General features: G+C 38.1%; 1 protein-coding gene across 1 annotated transcript; it reads left to right on the top strand.

Annotated features, from left to right (window-relative positions):
• Positions 1–3179: 3179 nt before the first annotated feature.
• Positions 3180–22442, top strand: LOC135478229 (PAX3- and PAX7-binding protein 1-like). The gene is made up of 19 exons (XM_064758504.1): positions 3180–3419; positions 4942–5093; positions 5659–5788; positions 7157–7280; positions 8050–8165; positions 9493–9569; positions 10873–11069; positions 11893–12082; positions 13373–13490; positions 14330–14408; positions 15275–15387; positions 16195–16394; positions 17129–17282; positions 17800–17918; positions 18300–18376; positions 18698–18764; positions 19599–19745; positions 20301–20455; positions 21320–22442. The coding sequence occupies exons 1-19, from the start codon at positions 3197–3199 to the stop codon at positions 21414–21416; spliced, it is 2535 nt and encodes an 844-aa protein (XP_064614574.1). The 5' UTR covers positions 3180–3196; the 3' UTR covers positions 21417–22442.
• Positions 22443–25813: the final 3371 nt, after the last annotated feature.

The following is a 25813-nucleotide window of genomic DNA, read 5'->3' as shown; positions in this document are numbered from 1 at the left end:
AAAAACTTGTAACCATAAATAATTCAAAATCAAAGGATTTCAAGAAATCAGCAAGGCCACACTGAAAAAAAACAAAAAAAACATACATCATGTAGGCGCCTTCCCTATGATTCAAACAAACACTCACTCGAGGGCTAGTACAGGCTCCATACAGCTTCACAATGTTTGGATGATTGACACGAGACAGCTGTTTTAATTCAGTCAAAAATGCTTTCCTTTCTGACTCTGTCTGGATCAACTTCACTGCAACAACTTTGCCTCTCAGTCGAGCCTTACTCACCACACCAAGGCACCCTCCCCCACGACCTGAAAGTAGAAATTAACACTTCAGAAAATACAACAAAAGATTTTGCTTGTGTACCATTTTTAAAACAATGTTATGTGCGCTGTTTGTGAAAACAAAGCTTACATAAGTTAAGGCCTGTTAAAAATCATACAACAACTAGCTGAACTGTGGCCGAACTAACAACTCCTTGTACATGTATCAAAGACATGGAAGTCATGTCTTAGTTTTGACCAATCACAATGCCTTAACTTGGAATATTCCTTATGGCATCTCAGCTACAAATCTGAAGTTTCCGTTTTGAGAAAGAGAGTCAAACGTATTTGCTTTATCCTCTCCCATCGGCAATAACCTTTGAACTACTGAATGTTTGTTGTATGTATCTCCCATAACTGTCAAAGAATTGAAATTCAAGTTTGATCAAATCTTATCAGTAGTAGCTTTTTTTTAATTTATGCATTTATTGAAGATCCATCCTATCCTATCCAATTACATTTCATTAATTTATGTATCCGAATGTTTGAAGCAGTCTCCCCCCCACCCCCACCCCTGCATATAAGTTTCACATGCAGCAGGGATATAATGCGTCGGTGAAAAACATCGTCAACACTCTGCTTTGGCTGGGTTTATTGCTAACATTTATTTATTTGATTGGCATTTTATGCCGTACTCAATAATATTTCACTTATACGATGGCGGCCAGTATTATGGTTGGAGGAAATCAGGTGGAGCCCTGAGGAAACCACGACCAACTGCAGGTTGTTCACAGAAATTCCCACGTACAGCCAGACAGGAAGCCAGCATCAGCTGGACTTAAATTCACAGTGACCGCATTGGTGGGAGGCTCCTGGGTTATTGCGCCCAGCTAGCCTACTAACCCCCTCGGCCACAGAGGCTCCTTGGTAAGATTTCAAAACCAAGACTATATATACATAATTTTTGGTATTATTTACAAATTCATAATATATCCATCACTTGTTGATGTTCATTCCTCTTGCTTTATGAGAGACGTTGTATATGATGGTTAGCTTAGCCTAAGATTCTGACTTAGCATGTAAAATTTGTGAAAGATCCATTACTTAGAACCTTGTGAACATTAGCAATCCTTTTCTAACCTAAAACCTCTGGCACACTGGATTATATTCTGCAGGTGAATACATGATCTGTACTATGAAGGAAACACATGGATGGAGGTATATGGTGTATATTTCCATATTCATATCACATTACCATATAATGATGGAAATCACTGAATCAGCTAGATATTAAAAAATACTAAAATACATCTGCTTTGCCTGGCACTATCTGTCGTCTCCAAGACTCCTCAAACTTCTTGCTTCTCCTAAAAGTCTATGACTTAAAAATAGATGTAAATATATTGAAATTTACCATGGATAAAATGGTTATGTCAGCCAACATATAGGCAGAAACACACGATTGTTAGTGTGGTCTGAATTTACCGCAAACACCAGAAAAGAATAAAAACAATACAGAATAGGAGGGGAGGGGGTAACAGTATCAGATAACCTGTTTCACATCCAAAGAAGAGACGGAGCTGTTTTGCTGACAGATGTGGGTTTAAATATCTATTACAGCCTAGCTTTAATATGAAAACTGCAATAACATGCAGGTATTTTTCTCATGATGAAAGATAAGCTACCGGTATTTGAAAAACCGCAATCATTTGTTTTGTTGCTGTTGTTGTTGATCAAGCAATCCATATAAAACTTAAATGGCCATCAAAAAGTCGCACTTAACCTGGATCATTTCCAGATCATGAAAGTTTATCTCCTCCGTAAACCCTTGAGGAGACTCCATCGTCGATTGTCACCTCATGTCACGAACATTAAGTGAGAAAAGGATGAGTAAAAAAAAATAGAAATAACATTCCCTCCCTGTCTTGTTTGGAAAATCCCAATGGTATCCCACCCGGTATAAAACTTCAGTAAAATATTGACCCGAAAAAATCGAAAACGGACTTAAACCTTAGTGGCAAAGAGGGTGGCGAATTTCTGTATTCAAATCTACATCCTTAAAAATACATAATATAAAAAAAAAATGCTCATGTTTCACCACATTTATAGAAAGCAATAACTTTTGTCCTATATGGAGACTAGCTAGGTTTATGATTGCGAAGTACAGGCTGCATGACCATCATTTTCAAGAACATCTTATTATTATATATTATTATTATGATATATATTGTTAACATCTTATTTATTTATTTATTTAATTATTGATTAATGCCAGGCTCAAGAATCTTTCACTTACACGATGGCAGACAACTTTTTTTGGTGAAGGAAACTACAGGCCGACCTCTCTAGTTGATCAATTAGTACGTCATTGTGGGTCACACACTGCAACCCGAGGATGGTTGTGGGTTTCCCCCTGGTTTCCGCCCACCATAATGCTCGCCGCCGTCGTATATAAGTGAAATATTCTTGAGTACGGCGTAAAACACCAATCAAATAAATAAATAAATAAATAAATAAATTTAAGAGAGAAAAAACTCAGCAGATAAAACTTAGCCAAACCATTAATGATAACCTATTTATAAAAAGTATTTGTTACTGTAATGAATGTGAAGGAGTTTCTATCTTTTCCCACATTTACAATGCACACATCTAGTGTTTTTGTGTAAGAAAATGAACATTCTGTAGCATTTTCTGTGTTACCTTAGGTCAAGGCCTACTGGTATAAAGTATTTGGCTGCATCGTCCGAACAGCATTTAAGGCGTTAAAAAGGCATTACATGTTGTATGATAACATGACAGGAATTTTGAGACAATGTTCATATTACCATGTTACGGTGGTACTGCCTGTATCTCCATTGTCCGTCTAACCGTATTATATTGCGGTCATAGTTTTGAATAGTACGTTCCATCCCATAATACTATTAAGCTAAATTGATTCATGGCAGGCATGTTCAAGAAGCCGAAGCGTAATTTTAGAAGAAAAGTCGCAGACAGCGACTCTGATCAGGAAAAAGAAGATGTCTCCATCGATAACACTGTCGATGAAGCTTCTGTTAAACCTGCACCACCACCCAGTGTCCCGGAGAAGAAGACGAAAGAGAAGAAAAAACGAGATAAAGGGGACAAGTCAACAAAGCTCTTGAGTTTTGAAGATGATGAAGGCATGTCGTGCATCTTACGTTTTCACCCAACAGAATTAAATAATCAAGCCTTATAATTCACATGATATCTAAGCATGCTGGTATTTTTTTGGGGGGGTGGGGGTTAAAGTCTCGATCAGATCCCGATTTCATGCGCTCGTGCATCTGTATCGAAACCTCTCCGATTGTAGAACTCAAAGCGCATGGTGCAAACCATATTTTATAGTTAAGTACTCAATAACACGATATTGCAGAATGTCTGTGACAATAATACAGTGTTCAACAAGTTCGGAAGTATGTAATTAATAATCAGTACCATTTGATCTATCAAAAGAATTAAAGTTACAGTATTAAATTTTACAGAGAGTACACAATATCTGGGGCACAGTTATTTCTGACGTGCCGTGTCACAACCGTGCGGAATATCACAACCTATCGAAATACTTGTATAAAATACCAGTGGAAATAAGTAATATCATACAGGACTAGAACACTCCTGCAGAATCACTTAGAAGTTTCCTCACAAATTGATACCACAGAGAGTGACCCATCCACCATTGTATTAGATGTTTTGGAATGGCAGAGCTAAAACCCAGCTGACACACTGTCAGATTCACACTGAACCTATGCTGCAGCAGTAATAGATGACTAAAAAAAAAAATTCAGGATTAGAGTGTTTAAACATATGACTTTCAACTTTCTGCATATCTGAAAAAGCTAAAAGATGACTATGTAGAGATACATTAATCCATCATTGCAAAATTTTGTTCCACCAAGTATGGCCACAAGCCACCATCAGAGCGCATTTCATTTAAATACCTGATGCAGTTACCTGCTCTTGTCAAATATGTCGAGACCATCTGTGCAGCCATTCGCTTTGAGCATCACAAAGGAATATTGAACCCTTGCAACCTATAAATTACAGACCAACATCGCGCTTACGATAAATCGACAGACAAAAATATTATTAACATAAGTGTCTGCAAACTTAGACATGGAGATGTATTTGATGCATAATTTTTGTTTCAAACACTATGACACACTACCACGGAAACTGCATAAGGTTTTTATTTGGAGCACAGTCTGACGTTGGTGTTGGGCCATTAATGGCCAAACAAAATGGCCAAACCTGACGCCAGAGAAATCTCGGACTATGATACCTGTATCAGCAGAATGATGTTGACAGCACCATTAAACCTCAACCATGGGGGTCCTTTGTGGCAGAGTGGTTAGCGTACTAGCACAATAACTCGAGAGCCTGTCACTGACACGATCGTTGTGAGTTCAAGTCCAGCTGTCTTTTCTCCGGCCGCACATGCAAAGGTTTGCCAGCGACCTGCGGATTGGTGTGGGTTTCTCCCTGTCTCCGCTCAGATTTCTTAGACGATAACGGCTGCCTCCGTTGTATAAGTGAAATATTCTTGAGCACGGTTTAAAGAACCAGTCAAATAAACCTCAATAAAAACACAAGCAATGATCCATGAAGTACTGAACACTTATTTATAACTGTTTTTTTTTTTTTTTTTTTTTTTTTTTTAATCAGGAGAAACAGAGGTGTTCAAGGTGAAAAAGTCAAGCCACAGTAAACGAATAGCAAAACAGCTCAAGAAAGAGAGTCAGCGTGAAAAGGAGGAAGTAACAGAGACCAATGTTGGCCAAGTGGTAGAGGGAGATTACGCTGCAGACCAACTTAAGGTTGTATTACATAAAGCAGTGTCTATTGCATTTGACAGCAGATAGCAGATTTGAAAGCGGATTGTAGACAACATTGTAGACCATGGTAATGCAGGCTGTCATGTAAAATTCTTGAGTACAGCGTAAAACACCAATCAAATCAACTAAATAACATTGTAGACGTCTTCATCATTTGTAAGAAAAAACAGAGAAAAAAAGCATTTCATGATTCTGATAACATGCATTATTATAGGCTAAGTTTGTGTTCATATGCTGTTTTGGAGAGAGAGAGACATGCCTCAAGGAATTAAGTGCACCTTGCCAGGTGTCTTGACAAGAACTGATTTGAAATCCTAATTGAAAGCTTCAGCCAAACAAGCAGGACCTGGATTTTAACCCACAATAAAGGCCTGTTGGACAGTGGGAATGCTTTATAAAGAGCCCGCTGCTATCATTTTAAGACTTTGGTGATACAGTTTATGGTCACATCCGAAATAAGTCAGCTAGGTCTAGATGAATGCTTTAAAGGAATCCAAACTGATAGTTATTATAAATCTTGTCCTGCATTGTATTGGTGTTTAACTAGGAATTAAGAGAGAAGCAGAAGCCTGGTAACCTAGGCAATGGCGATGCTCCGGCACTCCCCAGTGATGATGACGATGAAGATGATGATGGTGAAGGGGATGGGTCTCACACCTTCAGGGCCTTGTTACAGCGTACGTACAGTTATGATATGTTAATGTCATGATTAGTGAATTAGCCAGATACTAGTGGCATGGTTTCATAAATGGATCTTGCTGTTGAAGACACGGTATTAACCTCATATGAGGTCCATGTGTTGGCTGAAGAAGGAAAAGTAAAATTAGAACATTCAAAATAGGTTACTCTTATGTTTGTTATCATGCCAAAACCTGAGGGATTGTTCATTTTTAGGGTTATTTGCAGGACTTCTCTCTTTTTAAAGTCTTATGCATGCCAAAATTAAGCCAAACACCCCAAAATCATAATAAATTTAAGGAATGCTTGCTTTCATTTATTATATGTTGAAAAACAAGCATCTAATATGATTTATCAGTTCATTGTTGGTAAGGCGCATAACCAGGCCTACGTCAGACACATGGCTGTACATCCAATTTGCAGCATGAATTATGGGCCAAATGTCCTCTAATGACCGGCCCGGATAGCACAGTTGGTAGAGCGTCCACTTCGGGACCGGTAGATCCAGGTTCCTTGGTCGAATCACACCTAAGACTTTAAAAGAGGAAGTTGTAACTTCCTCACTTGGCGTTCAGCATGAAGGGGATAGTGCAACGACTGGTTGACCCGTATCAGTATAATGGCTCAGGCGGGGCGGCTTACTTGCCTTCGGTAAGTCGTCTCAGTGAAGCAGCACTAAATAAAAGAGCGGTGGAAATCCGTCCTGCAACAAGGAGGCACATTACACTTAAATGCACCCTAAGGATTCCTTCGTTTTTTAAACCCCAAGCACTCACTCACTCACTCCTCTCAGTTAAACAAGTTGCATTTGGCTCTGTATTTAGAACACAGTATACTGCAAAGCCAAGCTTTAATGTAGCGATGGAATCAGACGTTAAGCTGTCTGTCTGACACTCTTCTGCACCTTGCGACTGGAAGCAACTGTTAGTATAAGGATCGGGCACTGGTTTAAGTTGATCTAGGCAGGCTTGCTCAAGTTGATCAATCTGCTTGTGCACAATAAAACTCAGTTTCCCCACAGTTGTCATTGTGATGTGGCGGAGTCAACAAGTCACATGACAGTCAGGTGACAGAGTTGCCTCCAGTCATAGTCGACATATAATGCGTACTGGTGGCCGTACGTTTGAAGGTCAGCCAGCACATTGCGGAAGGTCGTGGGTTTCCCCCAGGCTCTGCTCGGTTTCCTCCCACCATAATGCTGGTCGCCGTCGCATAAGTGAAATATTCTTGAGTATGGCGTAAAACACCAATCAAATAAATAAATAATGTGTACTGAAACTGAATATGGTTGATGCTTAGTTGTTTAGGATCACAAATCAACGTATGCCTGCATTTATTCTTAATTACGAATGTTCATTGTTGTATAGGTGGAGAAATTCCTGATGCCAACACCATTCACATGATCCGAAAACGTCGACAGATGGCACGCGAGATGGGTGACTTTGTCTCCATTGAGGAAAACAATGAGAACAGTGGATCTCGGTTGATCAGGTGGGTATCTTAAAAATAAGAAGTTAAGAAACGGCACACATATATAAAGCCATCAGGTGGAAGATGAAAATAAATCCAGCAAATAAGGCTGAAATTATAGAGATGAAGAGTTCTTAGGTGCTTAGCGTGGTGCAATGATTTACATCTGGTATTCTGCACACATAAGTATTATGGCCTTCATATAAGCGAAAAATTCTTGATTGCACTGTAAAATCTGTGGAGTATAGAATAATATAAAAACGGTTCAGGATCAAAACATTTCCTTAAGATTCTAAAGTTTATTCTGGGTGACTTCTCTTTTCCATTTGTCGCATTCCAGCCCTTTGTGGATGATCAGCTGTTGTTCTGATAGTGGGTGTGGTGTTTAGATGTGAAATTATGTGCGGCATAAACTAAAACTAAGCCAAAGGCTAGGTAAGCCACATAACCAAGTGGTTAGCGGCTAATGCAGCACAATGCTCCAGGAGCCTCTCACAAATGCAATTGCTGTTCAAGTTCAAGCCCAGCTCATGCTGGCTTTGTCTCTGCTCGTAAGTGTGAAGGTCTGCCAGTAAACTACGGATGATCGTGGCTCTCTGCTGGGCTCTGCCCAGTTTCCTGCCACCATAATGTGGAGTACCGTCTTATGAGTGAAATATTCGTGAGTATTCGTCAAATACTGGTGAAAAACTCCCAACTCCAAATAAATTGACCGATGGTAGCTGTGGTCAGGAGTATAGAATTGGGCACCAAATAAAATCTTATGCACTTACGACATTTTTGTTAACAGAGATGATGAGAACGACCGTAGTGATGATGATGAGGAAGGCAGAATTGACTTCTCCATTAACACCTTTGCCAAGGAGAGACAGAAGATGAAGGACGAGTTCTTAGCAGCTGAGCATGGTCAGTGCACCGTGACAATATACCAGATCCAGCTGTTCAATTCCAGTATTAACATTAGTCCAGACTTCAGACTTCACTTTGTATCGTGATGTGAATGGCGTTAAGATTTAAGCCTGGATTAACTTTGAATATACTTTTGAACAACTGGGCCCAGGCTCTCTATATTCTTATCTGAAGGCCATAAGCTGGCTCTTGTCAGTTGTATGGGGTAAAATGGAACCAGTTTTGAAGCCAAGATTACTGATTTGAATTCACTCATTGTCTTAGCCTTGTGAGTGTAATGAGATTTGACTGCGAAGTTGTTGATATGACTGGGCTGTAGGCTTAGCACACCTTAGAAGGCCTGGCAGATCTCTAGTATGCAAAGTGGCTTCCCCCACACTACAGTTTTCTACCCCTATGAACCAAACCATGTACATATACCCCAAATGACCTAAAATTTTGTTAGTTAGTGACTAACTTGCTATTTTTTCCTGAATGTGAGAGTCTAGTTTTGCAAAAGTGCTTCAAGGTCTGTTTGGAAGGTGGATGATATAAGTTCTGCACTAAAACTAATATTTTGTGACATTTATTTGCTTCAAAAACACACACTTTTGTGGGCTAAAATTTAGGTAATTTATGGTTTTTGACATATTAAAGAAATAAGTTAATAAAAAATTCAGTGTAGCCTTGCTATAGTGCAACGGTTTGGCAACCTTGCGCTATAATAAAATGACCTTGTATTTTAACAAGTAAATAAATAGTTTTCATCATTCAGTTATATGTGTGTTCATGTGTGTTGTGTGCTTTTATTCATATTGATGGATGTGTTGTGTACAGTGTTGATGATCATGTTGTATACTCTGTTGATGGTCATGTTGTATACAGTGTTGATGGTCTTGTATACAGTGTGGATGGTCATGTTGTATACAGTGTTGATGGGCATGTTGTGTGCACTGTTGATGGTCATGTTGTACATACTGTTAATGGTCTTATGTACATTGTGGATGGTCTTGTATAGTGTTGATGGTCTTGTTGTATACAGTGCTGATGGTCATGTTGTATACTCTGTTGATGGTCATGTTGTATACTCTGTTGATGGTCATGTTGTATACAGTTTTGATGGCCATGGTGTATCCACTGTTAATGGTCATGTTGTAGATACTGTTGATGGTCATGTTGTAGATACTGTTGATGGTCATGTTGTACATACTGTTGATGGTCATGTTTTACATAATGTTGATGGTCATGTTGTATACACTGTTGATGGTCATGTTGTACATACTGTTGATGATCATGTTGTGTGATACGTTGCTATATTGATGTGTGTGGGGTGTATTTTGTGTAGGAAGTGATGGAGAAGAGAGTGACCAGGAGAGAGAGTGGGAGGAGCAGCAGATCAGGAAAGGGGTCAGCACCCAGCAGGTAAGACCATGTCCAATTGGATGGAAAATATGTCAAAACTTTTTTCAAGATTTCAGTTATTAAGGCTATTAAGAGACAAATGCTTTATCAAATTCATTATCCATTTTAAGCTTTTCTACATTCACGGTTGGTTTTCTCATTCCCAGCGCAAAGATTTGATTGTAGTGCTACACTGACAGCTGGAAAGTCTTTTAGTCTATGGGTGTTCAGCTGAATTGTCTGATGTGAATGTTTTATGAGATTTCATGTGCTTATTCCTGATAAGGTGCGGCAGTCTTACATGTGTACTGTGCATTGTTCATTGCTCTGATACTGTGCATTGTTGTTTGCCCTGACACTGTGCATTGTTTAATGCCCTGATACTGTTCTTTGTTCATTGCCCTGATGCTGTGCAGTGTTTGTTGCCCTGATACTTTGCATTGTTTTTGCCCTAATATGGTGCATTTTTCATTGCCCTGATACTGTTCATTGTTCATTGCCCTGCTACTGTGCATTGTGCATTGCCCTGATACTGTGCATTGTTCATTGTCCTGATATTGTGCATTCCCCAGTTTTCTCTGATACAGTGCATTGTTCATTCCCCTGATACTATGCATTGTCCATTGTTCTTTCCCATGATACTGTGCATTGTTCATTTCCCTGATACAGTGCATTATTCATTGCCCTGATATAGTGCATTTTTCATTGCCCTGATACTGTTCATTGTTCATTGCCCTGATACTGTTCATTGTTCATTGCCCTGATACTGTGCATTGTACATTGCCCTGATACTGTTCATTTTTCATTGCCCTGATACTGTTCACTGTTCATTGCCCTGATACTTTTCATTGTTCATTGCCCTGCTACTGTGCATTGTTCATTGCTCTGCTGCTGTGCATTGTGCATTTCCCTGATACTGTGCATTGTTCATTGCCCTGATACTGTGCATTGTGCATTCCCCTGATTCCCCTGATAGTGTGCATTGTTCATTCCCCTGATACTGTGTATTGTGCATTCCCCGGTCTTCTCTGATACAGTGCATTGCTCATTGTCCTGATACTATGCATTGTTCATTCCCCTGATATTGTTCATTGTTCATTCTCTTGATATTGTGCATTGTCCTTTCCCTTGATACAGAGCCTTGTTCATTTCCCTGATACGGTGCATTGTTCATTGCCCTGATACTGTGCATTGTTCCCTATCCCTGTCAAAACGTTAAACAGTAGACCTTGCTTAACCAAAGGCTACCATTCATAACCCAAGAACTGCTGTGCAAATGAATAAAATGATCTTATAGTTTTCTCACTTGATATTTGTTTTACAGGTACTTGTTCCGTCTGACGGGTACAGCACAGGTGTTGGGGTTCAGCTAGATTACTACAGCACTGAGTACACAGCCAGCCTGGCCCCAGCTACACCTTACGCCCCTGCCCAGTCGTCTTTCCCCACCCCAGTGCCAGTCACCGGTGGAGATTCCTCAAAACTTACCATCGACATCATCAGAAAACGCTTACAAGAGCGGTAAATACCACTGTCTGCTTTGAAGACTGCTTTGTTATATGATACATATGTAGTGGCAATCACACTGTCAAAACAGCTTAAGACAAGCAATACCTCAATCTCACCTGGAAGCCAGGCACAGTGGCCTCAAATGATCTGGAATTTAGCTGTAAACTTGAAGAATTACTTAAGAGATATGTGAAGAATTGTAATACATGAAGTGTTTTGAAAAATGTTTGCAGTAGTCTTTGTATGTTGTTACATTAACAGTAATGAAGAACAAAATCAAGAATAAAAGTAACATTGTGGGAGTGTATCACGCATTGTTGTGACTCAAAGAGCCATCTCGTAAAACTAACATTTTGTCACTCTTGTAAAACTATTGTAAAGCTAAAAATGCATGTTGTACCTTCACTCATAATGCTGAAAACAGCATTTTTATTCTGTCACACGAATTGCTAATAACAGGATATTGTCTCTTCACACTGGCAACACTGAAAACAGCAAATTGTGTCCTCATTTTGGCAAAACTAAAAACAGCAAATTGTGTCTTCATTCTGGCAACACTAAAAACAGCATATTGTCTCTTCACTCTGGCAACACTAAAAAACAGCATATTGTCTCTTCACTCTGGCAATACTAAAAACAGCATATTGTCTCTTCACTCTGGCAATACTAAAAACAGCATATTGTCTCTTCACTCTGGCATCACTTAAAACAAAATATTGATCAAACTGGAAACAGCATATTGTTTCATTGCTCTGATAAGGTTAAAAATTGTTTGTACTCTGATAAACTCTGATAAACTTAAAACGGCATGTTACCCTTCTGCCATGTATTTCAGCGTGGACTCGATGGAAGCTGTCCACAAGAATCATGTAGCGGAGAAAGATCGCTTAGTGCAGGACTTGGAAGACACCGAGACGAGCATCTCCCAGGCAGAGGGCAGCACTGACGGCTTGGAAGAGCGCTATAGGTTCTTCCAAGAAATGAGGGGGTATGTGAGAGACTTGGTTGAATGTCTCAATGAGAAGGTGGGTTCACATTAAGCTTGTAGGGTGGGCCATGTCTGTCTCTCTGTCTGTCTGATTTCGTTTTGATTACTGGCGGAATAAATTACTGAATCCTTGTAGGTTTTTAGGTAAACATGAGCTGTTCTTTCTCTCGATTTGCTCTACCATTAGCTTAGTTTAAACCATTAGCCTGTAAATCTACAGGACATGTTTGTACATCCTCTGACCCTCTTGGCTGCATCAGAGAAATAATTACATGTCTAAATAACCAAGTGATGGTTCTCCTAATAATTGTTTCATAATTGGTGAACTGTAAATCATAACACATGGTCCCCAGTAATCTTTATTAAAACTATCAAAAGACCAGTAAATAGTGAGTTTGCAACTTCTCAGTTCATCCATATGTTTTTGCAATAGCAGTATTCATCCAGTAAGTGCTAGAAAAATGAAATTTTATTCTAATAATAACACATTTTTTATTTCCATGTTTTCCTTACGGCGGTGTTTTTCTTTTTTCAATGTTTTTCTTTTTCCAATGATTTTCGTTTTCAAGAAAATTCTTTGTTAGCCTAATTCCTCAATCTTTTCGCATATGCATGAGCAAATTGCAGTGTAATTTATGGACATTTTGAAATTGGTTTGATTGGTCAGTTTCAGGGCTTCACAGAAAGTATAATTTTATCAGTCTACATAAAATAAGTCTTTCAGAATATGCTTGAATGAACGCCGTGCAAACATGCGAAAAGGTTGAAGAATTACAGTAATGTTCTTCTTAATTCTTGAACAAACTTATAGCATTTTGGTAATTTCTCTCCGTGCAGGAGTTTTGTCAGGGCCTGTCTAAAGGCCCTTGCCTTACTCTCTGCACTACAGTTACCTCCATCAACAAACAGGACTGCTGTAAAGTGAAAAATTTAGGTGCTTGATGTTCAGCACATATGTGATCAATAAAGTTGTGTAAGATCAGTCCAGTTATTGGTGACAGACTCTTATAGATGTGAACTGGTCTTTCACAGTTACATTCTCAGACCAATATGAAGTACATCTGTGCATTACATGTAGGAAAATTTGTCAGTTATTTGCCAAGGGTCAATGGTTTAACGCCTGCGATATACCTCCGCTGTAAAACTGATTGCCATCATCCAAGGAGAAAATTCTTCACCAATGCTTTAACCCCATTCAAGGAAATAAAGAAATAGATTAGTGATGTTGTTTAAAACACCCATTTAGAATAAAAAAAAATGTTTTTTTGAATAGTTCCTCATCGCTTATGTTGTCAGCTTAGCTAATAACTGCTGTGTTGTATTGTAGGTGCCTCGCATCAACCAGCTTGAGGATCAGATGATGGAGCTCTTACGTCAGCGTGCCCAGGCCCTGGTGAAACGCCGGCAGCAAGACGTACAGGACCAGTGTCAGGACTACATGGCAAGTCGGTATCCCTCCAGAGTATGGGCAGTGTACGTTTGTCACACAGCCACAACTTCTAGCCTATGTCTGTCTGATCACACATACATTTATATGCATATACCTCAGGACAATATTTCTGTTGAAACAGATACAAGCATAGAAACTGTGGCGTTAGGAGACACTAATATATTATCAAAATTGTTCTGTAGGCACACATTCATGCCATTATCTGCCCTTACAACTTTCATCATTTTGTTGCCTAAATGATAGCAGATGCTTATGATTTGAACGAATATTTATGTACCCATATATCAAGTTTATGTGGATAATATTTAAATTTGAAATTTAAAATGCATGTAGAATCGGAAGAAGAATACAGGCAATAAAGCTGATAGTGAATTAGTGTACGAATCAGAATATTGAACCGTGTTCATGTTGATGCTGGTTTAAACCAAATGTGTTAGAGGTGGAAAGTAAAGGCAACCAAATCTAGGTGGTGTAATGGCCGTTTTTCTCGAATTTTTTTGTATATTCTTACATTTTGTTTTTTTTTTGTTTTTTTTTTTACAGCCCTGTGAATAACATGATATAAGACATTATGTGGAGTTCTACTAATATTATCGTTTGGTTTGCGCTAATAAATTTGATGCCTCTGAAATTCTCTCCACTGCCTTTTTGAAATTTGCAATATTTCACGAATTACAAGTATTTTTGTGCTGAAAAACCACATTGCGGTACTAGTGACACGTGACCCATGCCATGAGGATTTTATATGACTGAAAAAATGGTTAAGTACGACATAAAACCCCAAGCATCTGTCAGTTATACATGTGGGTTTATATTCACCTGTCTTATTTCCAGATAAAGGGAGCGCCGTTCTCAAAGAAACGGATGCTGACATAGCCCGACAGAGGAGGACAGCTGAGCGAGAAGCCAGAAAGTTAGTGTACAGCCTCCTTTGTTCTATGCATCCAGCCTTATTAAATTGTAACAAATTTGTAAGACATCTGACAAACTAATGAACCACATGAAAGATGGAAGTGGGTGTATTTTATTTATTTTGGGTAATTATTATGGGATAAATGTCTGTTATGCAAAGAAAGACATTCTCATTCGTTACATGTAATTACCCATTAATTATAAACTCATCACATGCATAAATTATTTCTCAGATTTTAAACTGTCTATCATTGTGAGTTCGAGTTCATTTTATGCTGGCTTCGTTTTCGGTCGTTCATAGAAAGGTCTGTTAGTAACTTCCGAGAGGTTGTGGGTTTCCTTTCCCCTGGGCTTTGCTCAGTTTCCTCCTACCGTAATGCTGGTTGCCATAGTATATGTGAAATATTCTTAACTAATGAAATAAATAAATAAAACTGTCATGAAGGACATAGGGAAGATCTGTCAGGAACCTGCGGAAGGCCGAATGTTTCCCCCGGGTTTCTTTCCACCACAGTGATTGTTATCATTATAATTGAAAAATTCTTGTATAGCATAAAACACCTATAGTTCATGGTGTAATGTTAGTGAGAACTTAAAAAGTAACAAATAATTTCATGGTGTAATGTTAGTGAGAACTTAAAAAGTAACAAATAATTTCATGGTGTCATGTTAGTTAGAACTTAAAAGGTAACAAATAATTCATGGTGTCATGTTAGTTAGAACTTAAATGGTAACAAATAATTCATGGTGTCATGTTAGTGAGAACTTAAAAAGTACCAAGCCATTGTGTTTAAACAGTGGGTACCTTAATGAATTTGGAAGCAAAATGGTTACCTTCAGGGGTTGGTTTATTTTTTGTATTTTCAGATCCAGACGTAGACGAGCAAGAGAGGGAAAGAACATACGTGGACATCATGACGGATTATCGTCAGATGACGAAGAAAGCAAATCAGAAATGTCAAAGTTTAAGATGGCTAAAGGTGGATAGAAATCTTTATAAATTTTCGACTTGTCATGAAAGTGACAAGCACAAATTTCTCAAAACATGAAGTAACAATTTGTTGTGTTTTAGTTTAATTGAGATGTGGATCAAAACAAACTACATATTGTAGTTGTAATAGTTTTAAAATTAGTTTTGTGATACTTTTGTTTATATCTTTGTATGTTGGATATGTCTTTGGGAAAGTAATATTTTTATGATCCTTTTTTTAGCTTTTTTGATCTAGTTTTTGGGCTAGAATCTGTTGGGGTTTTTTTAGGTTGAGGGTGGGGCGGACAAAAAAATTTAAATACATCTTATTTCCCTTTTCATCCATCTTGTAAAGGATAAATATTTAAAAGTGATAAAACAAATACATCTTAATACTAACTTCCATGTAGGATCACATTTATATACAATGTTGTATTTCACATTAGGTTTGGTATGTAGAAATGTAATGTTTTTCAGAAGCATATTCTTAAACACTTTAAAATGCTACTTTGGATGCCAACACTTGAGTTTTTCTCATGAGAAATTCATCAGACTTCACAAAAACCGCTTAGCTGACCCAATAGAATGGATGAATCAGTCAGAAGGAAGCAAATATATACCTCTTGAAAAATACTAAACCACAAGTAAAGGGGATATATAGAAAAGTTTCAAGAGTTGAACTAAAGTTACGGCAATTTCGTTAATGGTTTTGGTAAGCTGAGGATTTATTAAATTAAATACTGTTTTGCCTTACCAAAAGGAATCTTTTGTCTTCACTGATTTTCACCACTTTTTTTTTTTTTTCTTCGTTTTTCAGAGCGGATATTAGAACAGCAGGGCATTGTATTTGATGATGTAATAGAAGATTTCCACAGACTGGATGCCATTCGTGAGCGTTTTGATGAGTGGAGAAGAAAACAGGGTGAATCGTATAGAGAAGCTTACATTAGCCTGTGTCTGCCTAAACTCTTCAACCCACTGCTGCGCTTACAGCTAGTCAACTGGAACCCTCTTGAGGTAGGCTTTTTTGTAGAGACAAAATCCATGAATGACCCATTTTTCATTTCTGAATTATCCATAGTTCATTTGATATTTGACCGTAAGTTTTTAGTTTAGTTCACTAACATTTGCTGAATTGTAGCTGAATTACCTACTACTGTATAGCTGAGAGCGGGTCAAATACATAAACCTATTTAATGTGCACGCCTTTATTTCTGTAACTCTTTACGGTAATCTAAACGGATTCCTGTAGGTTTGCTTTGCGGGAATCCACCAGAATCTAAATGGATTCCTGTAGGTTTGTTTTGCTGGAATCCACCAGAATCTAAACGGATTCCTGTAGGTTTGCTTTGCGGGAATCCACCAGAATCTAGATTAAATATAGTACCACAAAGTATGCAGTTACTCCAAGTTTTGATATGTGGTATATAAAATTTGGGGGATTCCCAGTGACATAAATATCACTACACAGTACGTCCACTTATAGGGAGTTATGAATTGAAAATTTGAGAACAGTTAGTCATTTTGAAAATAGTTTTTGTGACTTTCTTATGCAAATCCAAACAGGGCACATCCTATTTTGAAGTTTGACAATCAGTTTTTTTTTGTTTTTGTTTTTTTAAATTTCATACCGGTACTTCCTAAATAGGTCATATATTCCTGCACTGGTGTGGTTGAAAATATTCATAATATTGTTTGACAACATCATTAATGATGCTGAATACCATGACCTTTCCCTCCTCCAATTACAGGAGAGTTGTGCTGACTTTGAGGAGTCTGCCTGGTTCAATGACCTGCTGTTCTATGGTTATGATGAGGAGGTTATCCTCCACAGAGTTGATGATGATGATGATGTCAAATTGTTACCAAGTATAGTAGATAAGGTTCTTGTCCCAAAACTTACAGGTAAAGTTTTGGATACTATTTTCTAAACCCTCTGAAGCCTTTCAAATACATGTACATCTGGTATATAAATATATGCCATAATGGCATATGGAAAGTATAGTTTTATGGTTTTAGAAAAAGTAGCTTGGTCTTCTGTTATTGCATATTGGAAAATTTAAACTTAAAAACTTTATAATGAATATGATATTTCATAATGTGCGATGGACAAAAAAGATGAATATTTAATGTAATTTTTTACAGTATTTGGCACTGTTCGATTGATCACATAAAGGTCTTCATGGCTGTGTTATATGGACCTTATGTTCAATGTTGTATGAGCAAGAATATTTTGAAATGTGTGGCATTTCAGAATTGAATCACAAAGCATAGATGCTTAAATGACACATGGGGCCTGGCTCTGTTGCAGAATGCAACTGAATTATTCAGGTGGTATTTGTTCTGCAAAATCAATTACTATCAGTCATCAGTCGTGTTATGTTAAGCTAACTATAACAATTTTCCTGTTCTTTTCCTCTAGCATTAGTAGAGTCAGTCTGGGACCCCATGTCCACATCACAGACGTCGCGATTGGTCAATCTGATGACAAAACTGACCAACGATTACCCTCACATCAATTCTCATGGAAAAAATACCCAGGTACTGTAAAATCATAGCTGAAAAAGTTTTATTTTTTGATAAGAGAAAGTGTCTTCAGTTATATATACCTCAATGGACCTTGTTGGCTTATTAGGTTGATTCATTGCTGTACCACAACCGATTTACACACCTCCCCACCCCCCGCCCAACACACACACACAGCACCCCAACCACCAGGAGTATTGCTTTCTTACTTTAGTTTTGGAGGCATTATGTTATCACCTGGCTTGATTCTTCATGGTCACAGTTCATTTCTGTACAAATGTTGTATGTATCTTAAAGGATGGCTTTAAAACATTCAAGTAGCAAAGTTATATGGTGATTATCTCTAAATTCAATGTTTTGGTTTAAGTTTTATTTATTTATTTTTTTTCTCCATAGACATTGTTGAAATCCATTGTAACAAGAATCAGAAAGACTTTGGATGATGATGTGTTTATGCCACTCTATCCTAAAAAGTAAGTAATAGATTTTTTTTCGTGTTTTCTTGTTATAATTTTTGAGAAATTTCACCGATTCCTGTTTTGAAATTTTACTTTATCCTGTATAAGGATAGAGATTCTCCAAATTATATCAAGCACCCACTTTCTTAACCATTATCCTGTATTATATTGAAATAATCTTCAAATAACCGAAATGATTCCATCCTATTGTAATCATAGGCATGTGATATACACAACAAATGAGTAAAAATCTGACGACAAAATTGGAACTTACAGCTGATTGATTTCAATGCCATTCTCTTGGAAGATTCTATCAAATTTTGATTAATTTTTCAGTGTAATAGAAAGCAAGTCATCGGGCCCAGCTGTGTTTTTCCAGCGCCAGTTTTGGGGGTGTATAAAAGTGAGTGTTTCATTTCCTTAATAAATACTGTTCTGTGAGCTGATTTTATCAACTGTTAAGCCAAATCCACTAACTTTTTTTTTATCTAATTTATCTTTTATCATTGGCGTCACAAAACCCTTTATCTTTCAATTTTGCTTTTGCAAGTATCTTGCTGATATGTAAATTAAATTTTGGGCATCAGTTATTTCTATTGTTCATCCCATAAACCTGTTTTATTAGGCCCCCTGCTGCTAACCAGAAGAAACTACACATTTGCATCCCATCTGTAATTCCGTCACAAAACCGTTCATCTTATCATATTGAAACTTATACATCACTTTGCCATAAGTTTTGCCAGCAGAATAATTACCATGTCAAAGTGCACAACACAAAAAACTGGCAGGGCATTTTCACCCATCCCTCAGCACATGGCCCTGTGTTATTCAGGGTTTGTTGTATTGTTTCAGCTTCTGGGTAACATCCTATCCTGACAGGGTATCCTGACCACCCCCATCCTTCAGCACATGGCCCTGTATTATTCTGTGTGTTGTTGTATTGTTTCAGCTTCTGGGTAATATCCTATCCTGACAGGGTATCCTGACCACCCCTATTCTTCAGCACATGGCCCTGTATTATTCTGTGTGTTGTATTGTTTCAGCTTCTGGGTAACATCCTATCCTGGCAGGGCATCCTGGCCACCCCCATCCTTCAGCACATGACCCTGTATTATTCTGTGTGTTGTTGTATTGTTTCAGCTTTTGGGTAACATCCTATCCTGGCGGGGCATCCTGGCCACCCCCATCCTTCAGCACATGACCCTGTATTATTCTGTGTGTTGTTGTATTGTTTCAGCTTCTGGGTAACATCCTATCCTGGCAGGGCATCCTGGCCACCCCCATCCTTCAGCACATGGCTCTGGACAGCCTACTGAACAGATACATAATTCTAGGCCTTCAGAACTCTGGAGTCAATAGCAATGCTCTGATCAAATGCCAAGCTGTAAGTAAAAACTGCTGGCTCCTATTGACAAGAGATCAGTGTTTTTGCTGTATTTATCTCATATTTGGTTGTACCAAATTACCATGTGACTTATGACGCCTGCACTGTGCAATTGAAATTGCAAAAAAAGGAAGATGACTAGCATGGTGTCAGTAGAATGTGACTACAGGAGGTATATTATCATGCCAGGTGTTTGTGACGTGATATTGCAGTTTGCCAGTACTCTCTGATGGGATAGTGCTATGAGATACTAAATAAAAACAATGATAGCAGGAAGTGTTCTATCTGATAGGCAGTTTATCTCACTAGATGCCAGTCTAGGTTCCTGAAATGATGTTTCTGAGCAATGTGTTGACGTCTTAGAAAGGAGCTTCAAGGTTTGGAAGTCAGGTGTTGAAAGGTGATATTCTGGGGAAAACTGTCAGATTCAGCACCATATTTCCTTCTAAAAACGCACGTTTTTCCAGGCAAAATTTCTGGTTACTTAATTATAATATGGTGTACTATGAAAACGCGATTGTATTGTTGAATTACATCTGTCGTCTTTGCCCTCAGATCGTATCGACATTCCCTAAGGACTGGTTTTATGAGCTGGGCGGAGATAAGACGATCCCACAGCTGGAGAACATCTGCCGCTACCTGAACTATGCTGCGGAAACTCTCTACCAGAGCAGCCTGGCCAAGAAGGAGAGTGAGCAGAAAGAAGCCAGGTAAGCCATGACCCAGAAAAAAAAGCCTTGTTTGTGTAATTGTTGATAATGTATGCATATATTTAGTTAAGATACCCTGAGATATTGTTTTTGAAAGAAAGAAAAACTGATCAATGAATTTTTTTTTTTTTTTTTTAAATCACTTCTCCGACAAGCATTATGGTTAAGTGGGAAATAAAGAAAATTATACCCCAAAAATTTACATTTATATTTTTTCAGTTGTGGTTCATATTTTATACACATTTTTTCGTTAATAGAGAAACATTTAAAGAAATGACGTCTATGATGGACTTCATGGCTCTAGCTTCAGTGCCCCTAACATAGACTGCTCTCTCGCACAGTTGTATAACTGTTGATACCACACCACTCATGACTGCAGGCTACTTCATTTCCAGGGATTGGAGAAATAGGAGTTTAATGCTATTTTCATCTTGTAAAAACAAGGCTTGAAATCTTTTTTGTATGATTGTATGTTAGGATATACCCTAAACTGCATGTTGATAAGTGAAAAAAAAAAAAACAGTTTCATAAATCCTTTACAGTCAAAATGTAGGATAATTATAGACACATGTTGAGAATTTACGTTGAACTTTGGTGTAGTTCACAGGCTGATGCTGATCTGTTTAAATCATATATTTAAGATAAAAATATTGTGTCATGTTAAATGTTTTATTTTTATTAGTTCACTAAGTTCAGGTTTAATACCAAGGTGATTGCAAGATGCACACGAAGTCAACTTGGGATCAAACACCAGTCCCAAAAATCTTAATTGTGACAAAAGCATTTTTTTTTTACATTTTTTTTTATCTAAACTGTATTTGTCAGACATCTAAACTGCATTGGTTTTTGTTTTTTTTCTTGCAGAGAGCAGATCAAGCAGATCAGTAAGCTACTGGTGAACATTCGTGCGATGGACCATGCCAAGAAAATGTCTGACAAATACAGCTTCAAGCTGTCCTGAAATCGTGTGAGGGGAGACAACTTTGCTGCTTTTGGGAAACAACTCTTCACAGGTGTTAAAATAGCATCTGTTGGTCAACTGGTCATCCTGTGCCACAGATGATTGTGTCAGGCTACCATTGCCACCAGACAGTTGAGAATGAAATTGTGTCAGTGCGAATGACATGCAACTTTGCTTTGGGTATGCCTCGAGGTAAAAGAAGATGTTTGCAAAGAATTGGGGAGATGATATTTGTGCGTAATTCATGAACAGGGTTTTCGGTATCATTGAACAATGTACATTACGACAGCCACCTCAACCAAAACTTGTACATGCAGATCACCACCTTTTTGGTCCAAAAATTACATTATTCTGTGAAGAAGATACAACAGCTGAGGAAAACATTTTGTTTTTAAACTAGATTTTTTTCATAAACGAACTACCAGGTATATAGGGTGGTTTTCTTCAGTTTCCACCCTGCCCTAAGCCTGAAATAATTCCTGAAATACAGCCTCAAGCACCGGATAAATAAATCAATATGCGGTCACTGTGAGTTCACGTCCAGCTCATGCTTGCTTCCTCTCCAGCCGTAAGTGAGAAGGTCTGTCAGCAACCTGTAGCAATCTTGGGTTTCCCCCAGGCTCTGCCTGGTTTCCGCCCGCCATAATGGTGGCCGCCGTCGTATAAGTGAAATATTCTTGAGTATGGCGTAAAACACCAATCAAATAAATAAATCAATATGATTCAGAAGTTTTCATCTGACATAATCATCTTGCATAATGCTTGCAAGATTTTTTTTTCTTTTTCCAGAATTTAATAGAATTATAAATAGCACTGGAAACCGATTACTTGACCCCATCCACATCCCACCCATGTCATCAGTGTGCAATTTATTTTTCTAGACAATTTTAAAAGCCCAGAAAGTATTGGTGCTGTGTGGATGACCTAGGATCAGTCATTTCTGTATCACAAATATAAAATATTTAATTGCACCTATGTTGAGTCTTTGTGTATAGCAGAAGTGAACTTTAAATAAATATTTGGAAAACTTAAACGGTGCTGTTTAGTTCATGTGGTTTCCTGGGTCATCCTGGGTTTTTCTTTTGGTTTTTATTTATTTTATTGATGTTTTAAGATGTACTCAAGAATATTTCACTAATACAACGGAGGCCAGCATTATGGCGGGAGGAAAATGCAGAGATCCGAAGGCAACACACCACCATCCGCAGGTTGTTGACAGACCTTCCTACATACCAGGAAGCCAGCTATTTTATGTCCAGCTACTTACCCTGTGTTCTGTTTGGCTTGTAACTGAAACAAGTTGTGCAAATGTACCTATTATAAATATGATTTTACATTAATTTATCTTTTTGATTAGTGTTTATTCCTTTGCTAAAGAATTTTTCACGGTTGGCATCCGGTTTATGCGTGGAGGAAACCATGCAGAGTTCCCAGAGTAAGTCACTGACCTTTGTCAGATACTGACGCAGCTGTGCCAAGATGTTGGAATTATGGGTGGAGGAAACCATGCAGAGTTCCCAGTGTAAATCACTGACCTTTGTCAGATACTGACTCAGCTGTGCCAAGATGTTGGAATTATGGGTGGAGGAAACCATGCAGAGTTCCCAGAGTAAGTCACTGACCTTTGTCAGATACTGACGCAGCTGTACCAAGATGTTGGAATTATGGGTGGAGGAAACCATGCAGAGTTCCCAGAGTAAATCACTGACCTTTGTCAGATACTGACTTAGCTGTGCCAAGATGTTGGAGTTATGGGTGGAGGAAACCATGCAGAGTTCCCAGAGTAAGTCACTGACCTTTGTCAGATACTGACTTAGCTGTGCCAAGATGTTGGAGTTATGGGTGGAGGAAACCATGCAGAGTTCCCAGAGTAAATCACTGACCTTTGTCAGATACTGACGCAGCTGTGCCAAGATGTTGGAATTATGGGTGGAGGAAACCATGCAGAGTTCCCAGAGTAAGTCACTGACCTTTGTCAGATACTGACGCAGCTGTGCCAAGATGTTGGAGTTATGGGTGGAGGAAACCATGCAGAGTTCCCAGAGTAAATCACTGACCGTTGTCAGATACTGACTTAGTTGCGCCAAGATGTTGGAATTATGGGTGGAGGAAACCATGCAGAGTTCCCAGAGTAAATCACTGACCTTTGTCTGTCAGAGGAAACCATGCAGAGTTCCCAGAGTAAATCACTGACCTTTGTCAGATACTGACTTAGTTGTGCCAAGATGTTGAAATTAACTTAGTTTGCATGGTCAAGGAGTTGTGTGTGTGAACAAGCAATGACATGAAAGATTATGAAAGACTGCAAAAGTCTCAGTCAAACCAACATCAACAACCATGATTTAAGAACAAGTTTCTATAGCTCATCAGCTTGCAGTCCAGATATTAACTAGACATTAGGAGACCTGTGTATATCCTTTGATGATTGCCAGTGGGTAAAATTGACAATTGTGCTAGCAAGGGACACATAGTTTCTACTTTTGCACTTGGTGGGGAAAAGGATGATACTGTAATTCACCTGAGTTTTGGAATGTTAAATTTAATTTTCTGAAGCACAGATAGCAAAAAGGCCTGATGAAAACATGATGTTTTTCTGATAAATTCAGGTTCACAGAAAACACTTATGTGGCCCTATAAGGTGGATGAATCAAGCAAAGTGTGTCGTTTGAAAATTGCTGACCTTCAGGTTACTACAGTACAGTGCTGGCCATGAAAATTGCTAACCTTCAGGTGAATACTGTACAGTGCTGGCCATGAAAATTGCTAACCTTCAGGTGAATACTGTACAGTGCTGGCCATGAAATTTGCTAACCTTCAGGTGAATACTGTACAGTGCTGGCCATGAAATGTGCTAACCTATAGGTGAATACTGTACATTGCTGGCCATCCAGGAGTCTCTATAGTGTAACTTAATGGGTGGATACAGTTACATGTATGTAATGATAAATGAATAAGACTGACATGAGGACAAGTCTATCTCATAACATACCAATCTCATTCCATGGTGTGATTTTGCCTTACATGAATTTCATGCCTTTCAGCATGGAGTTCCAGTAAGGCAGCACCTTATATTACCAATGAGACCTGTGTGGCATCGAAACACACTTCCATTTGATTTGATTTGATTGGTTGTTTACGCTGGACTTAAACGCATCCAGCATTATGGTGTGTGGAAACTGGGCAGAACCTGGGGAAAACTTAGACCATCCACAGGTTGCTGGAAGACCCTCAATTGACACTTCCATGTAACAACAGGTAGAATGCTGACATTAGAGTTCTGGCTATACCAGAGATTTCCGGCCAAAAAAATCCATATTCACTTATCAAATCAAATTTTCTGTACATCCAGCTTCATAAATTTTAGGAACCAATTATGAATGGTAAACACATGCACAGACAATGCTGATATTTTGCATAAGGTAATTATTTGTGCTATTCTAAAATAATAACAAAAATTTAATTCAATTTATGCTGATTTTTTTGCCAAGAGTCTCCAGTGTATAACCACTTCAAACCCTAAGTGAGGCAAGAGTAGCTTTTTCAATGCTTTCACCTTCTTTCAGAGGGAACTCCTTTCTGCGTAAATTTTTTGAATATATAACGGAAATTTGTAAAAAAAAAAAAAAAAACATTTCTTCTCGCACCAGCAAGAAACAAAACAAAACAAGATACACTCATGAATAATGTCAAATAGTTTAATTACTCAACTTCCAAGAACAACTTCCACTGGTTTCCAAAAATCCAGTAACTCAAAATATTAACTTCTGACACCTTATAAAGGTGTCCGCTATCTTTATGTACATCACATCATTATTTACATACCATAGGGATATGAGGTCATGGGATGGCTATACTCAGATACTTATGTACAAAAACCTCCCCATTTTATGAGGAAAACTGTCAAAGAGAAGCAGTGAATATCTTGTGCATGTACACACTTTGTCAACAAGTAGTTTTTTACAAAATTCACAAGAATCCGTAACACGAATAACTGCCACGACTGCATAATAAAATTTTCTATTCGGTTATTTAGCAATAAACAGAGTGGATTAAATTTGTTACAGAAACTGTGAAGACTAAATAGACTTGGATATAAGAAATCTGATGATGCAATACAAGAGTGAACTGCAGATAACTGAACATATAACTTTCATTTACAAAGATTAGAGGACAGATTTTAGGCTTCTATCCTGAGTGAAGCTTACATGAGAAAATCCTTAAATTCAGTAGCAAGGAAAAAAATGTCATTATGCATCTTCCTGTGAAACTGTAATTCTTCACTTTTACTATTTGGTTCAGGTTTGCTTACATAAATGACATGGTATCATTTTGTGGCTTCTTACACAAATATATTTAAACATCAGTGTTGGATTCACATAGCTTACACAATGGGGAAG

Source organism: Liolophura sinensis, chromosome 1 (genome assembly GCF_032854445.1).
Source record: "Liolophura sinensis isolate JHLJ2023 chromosome 1, CUHK_Ljap_v2, whole genome shotgun sequence".
Taxonomy (NCBI): Eukaryota; Metazoa; Mollusca; class Polyplacophora; order Chitonida; family Chitonidae; genus Liolophura; species Liolophura sinensis.
This window is presented reverse-complemented; position numbering and strand designations above follow the sequence as displayed.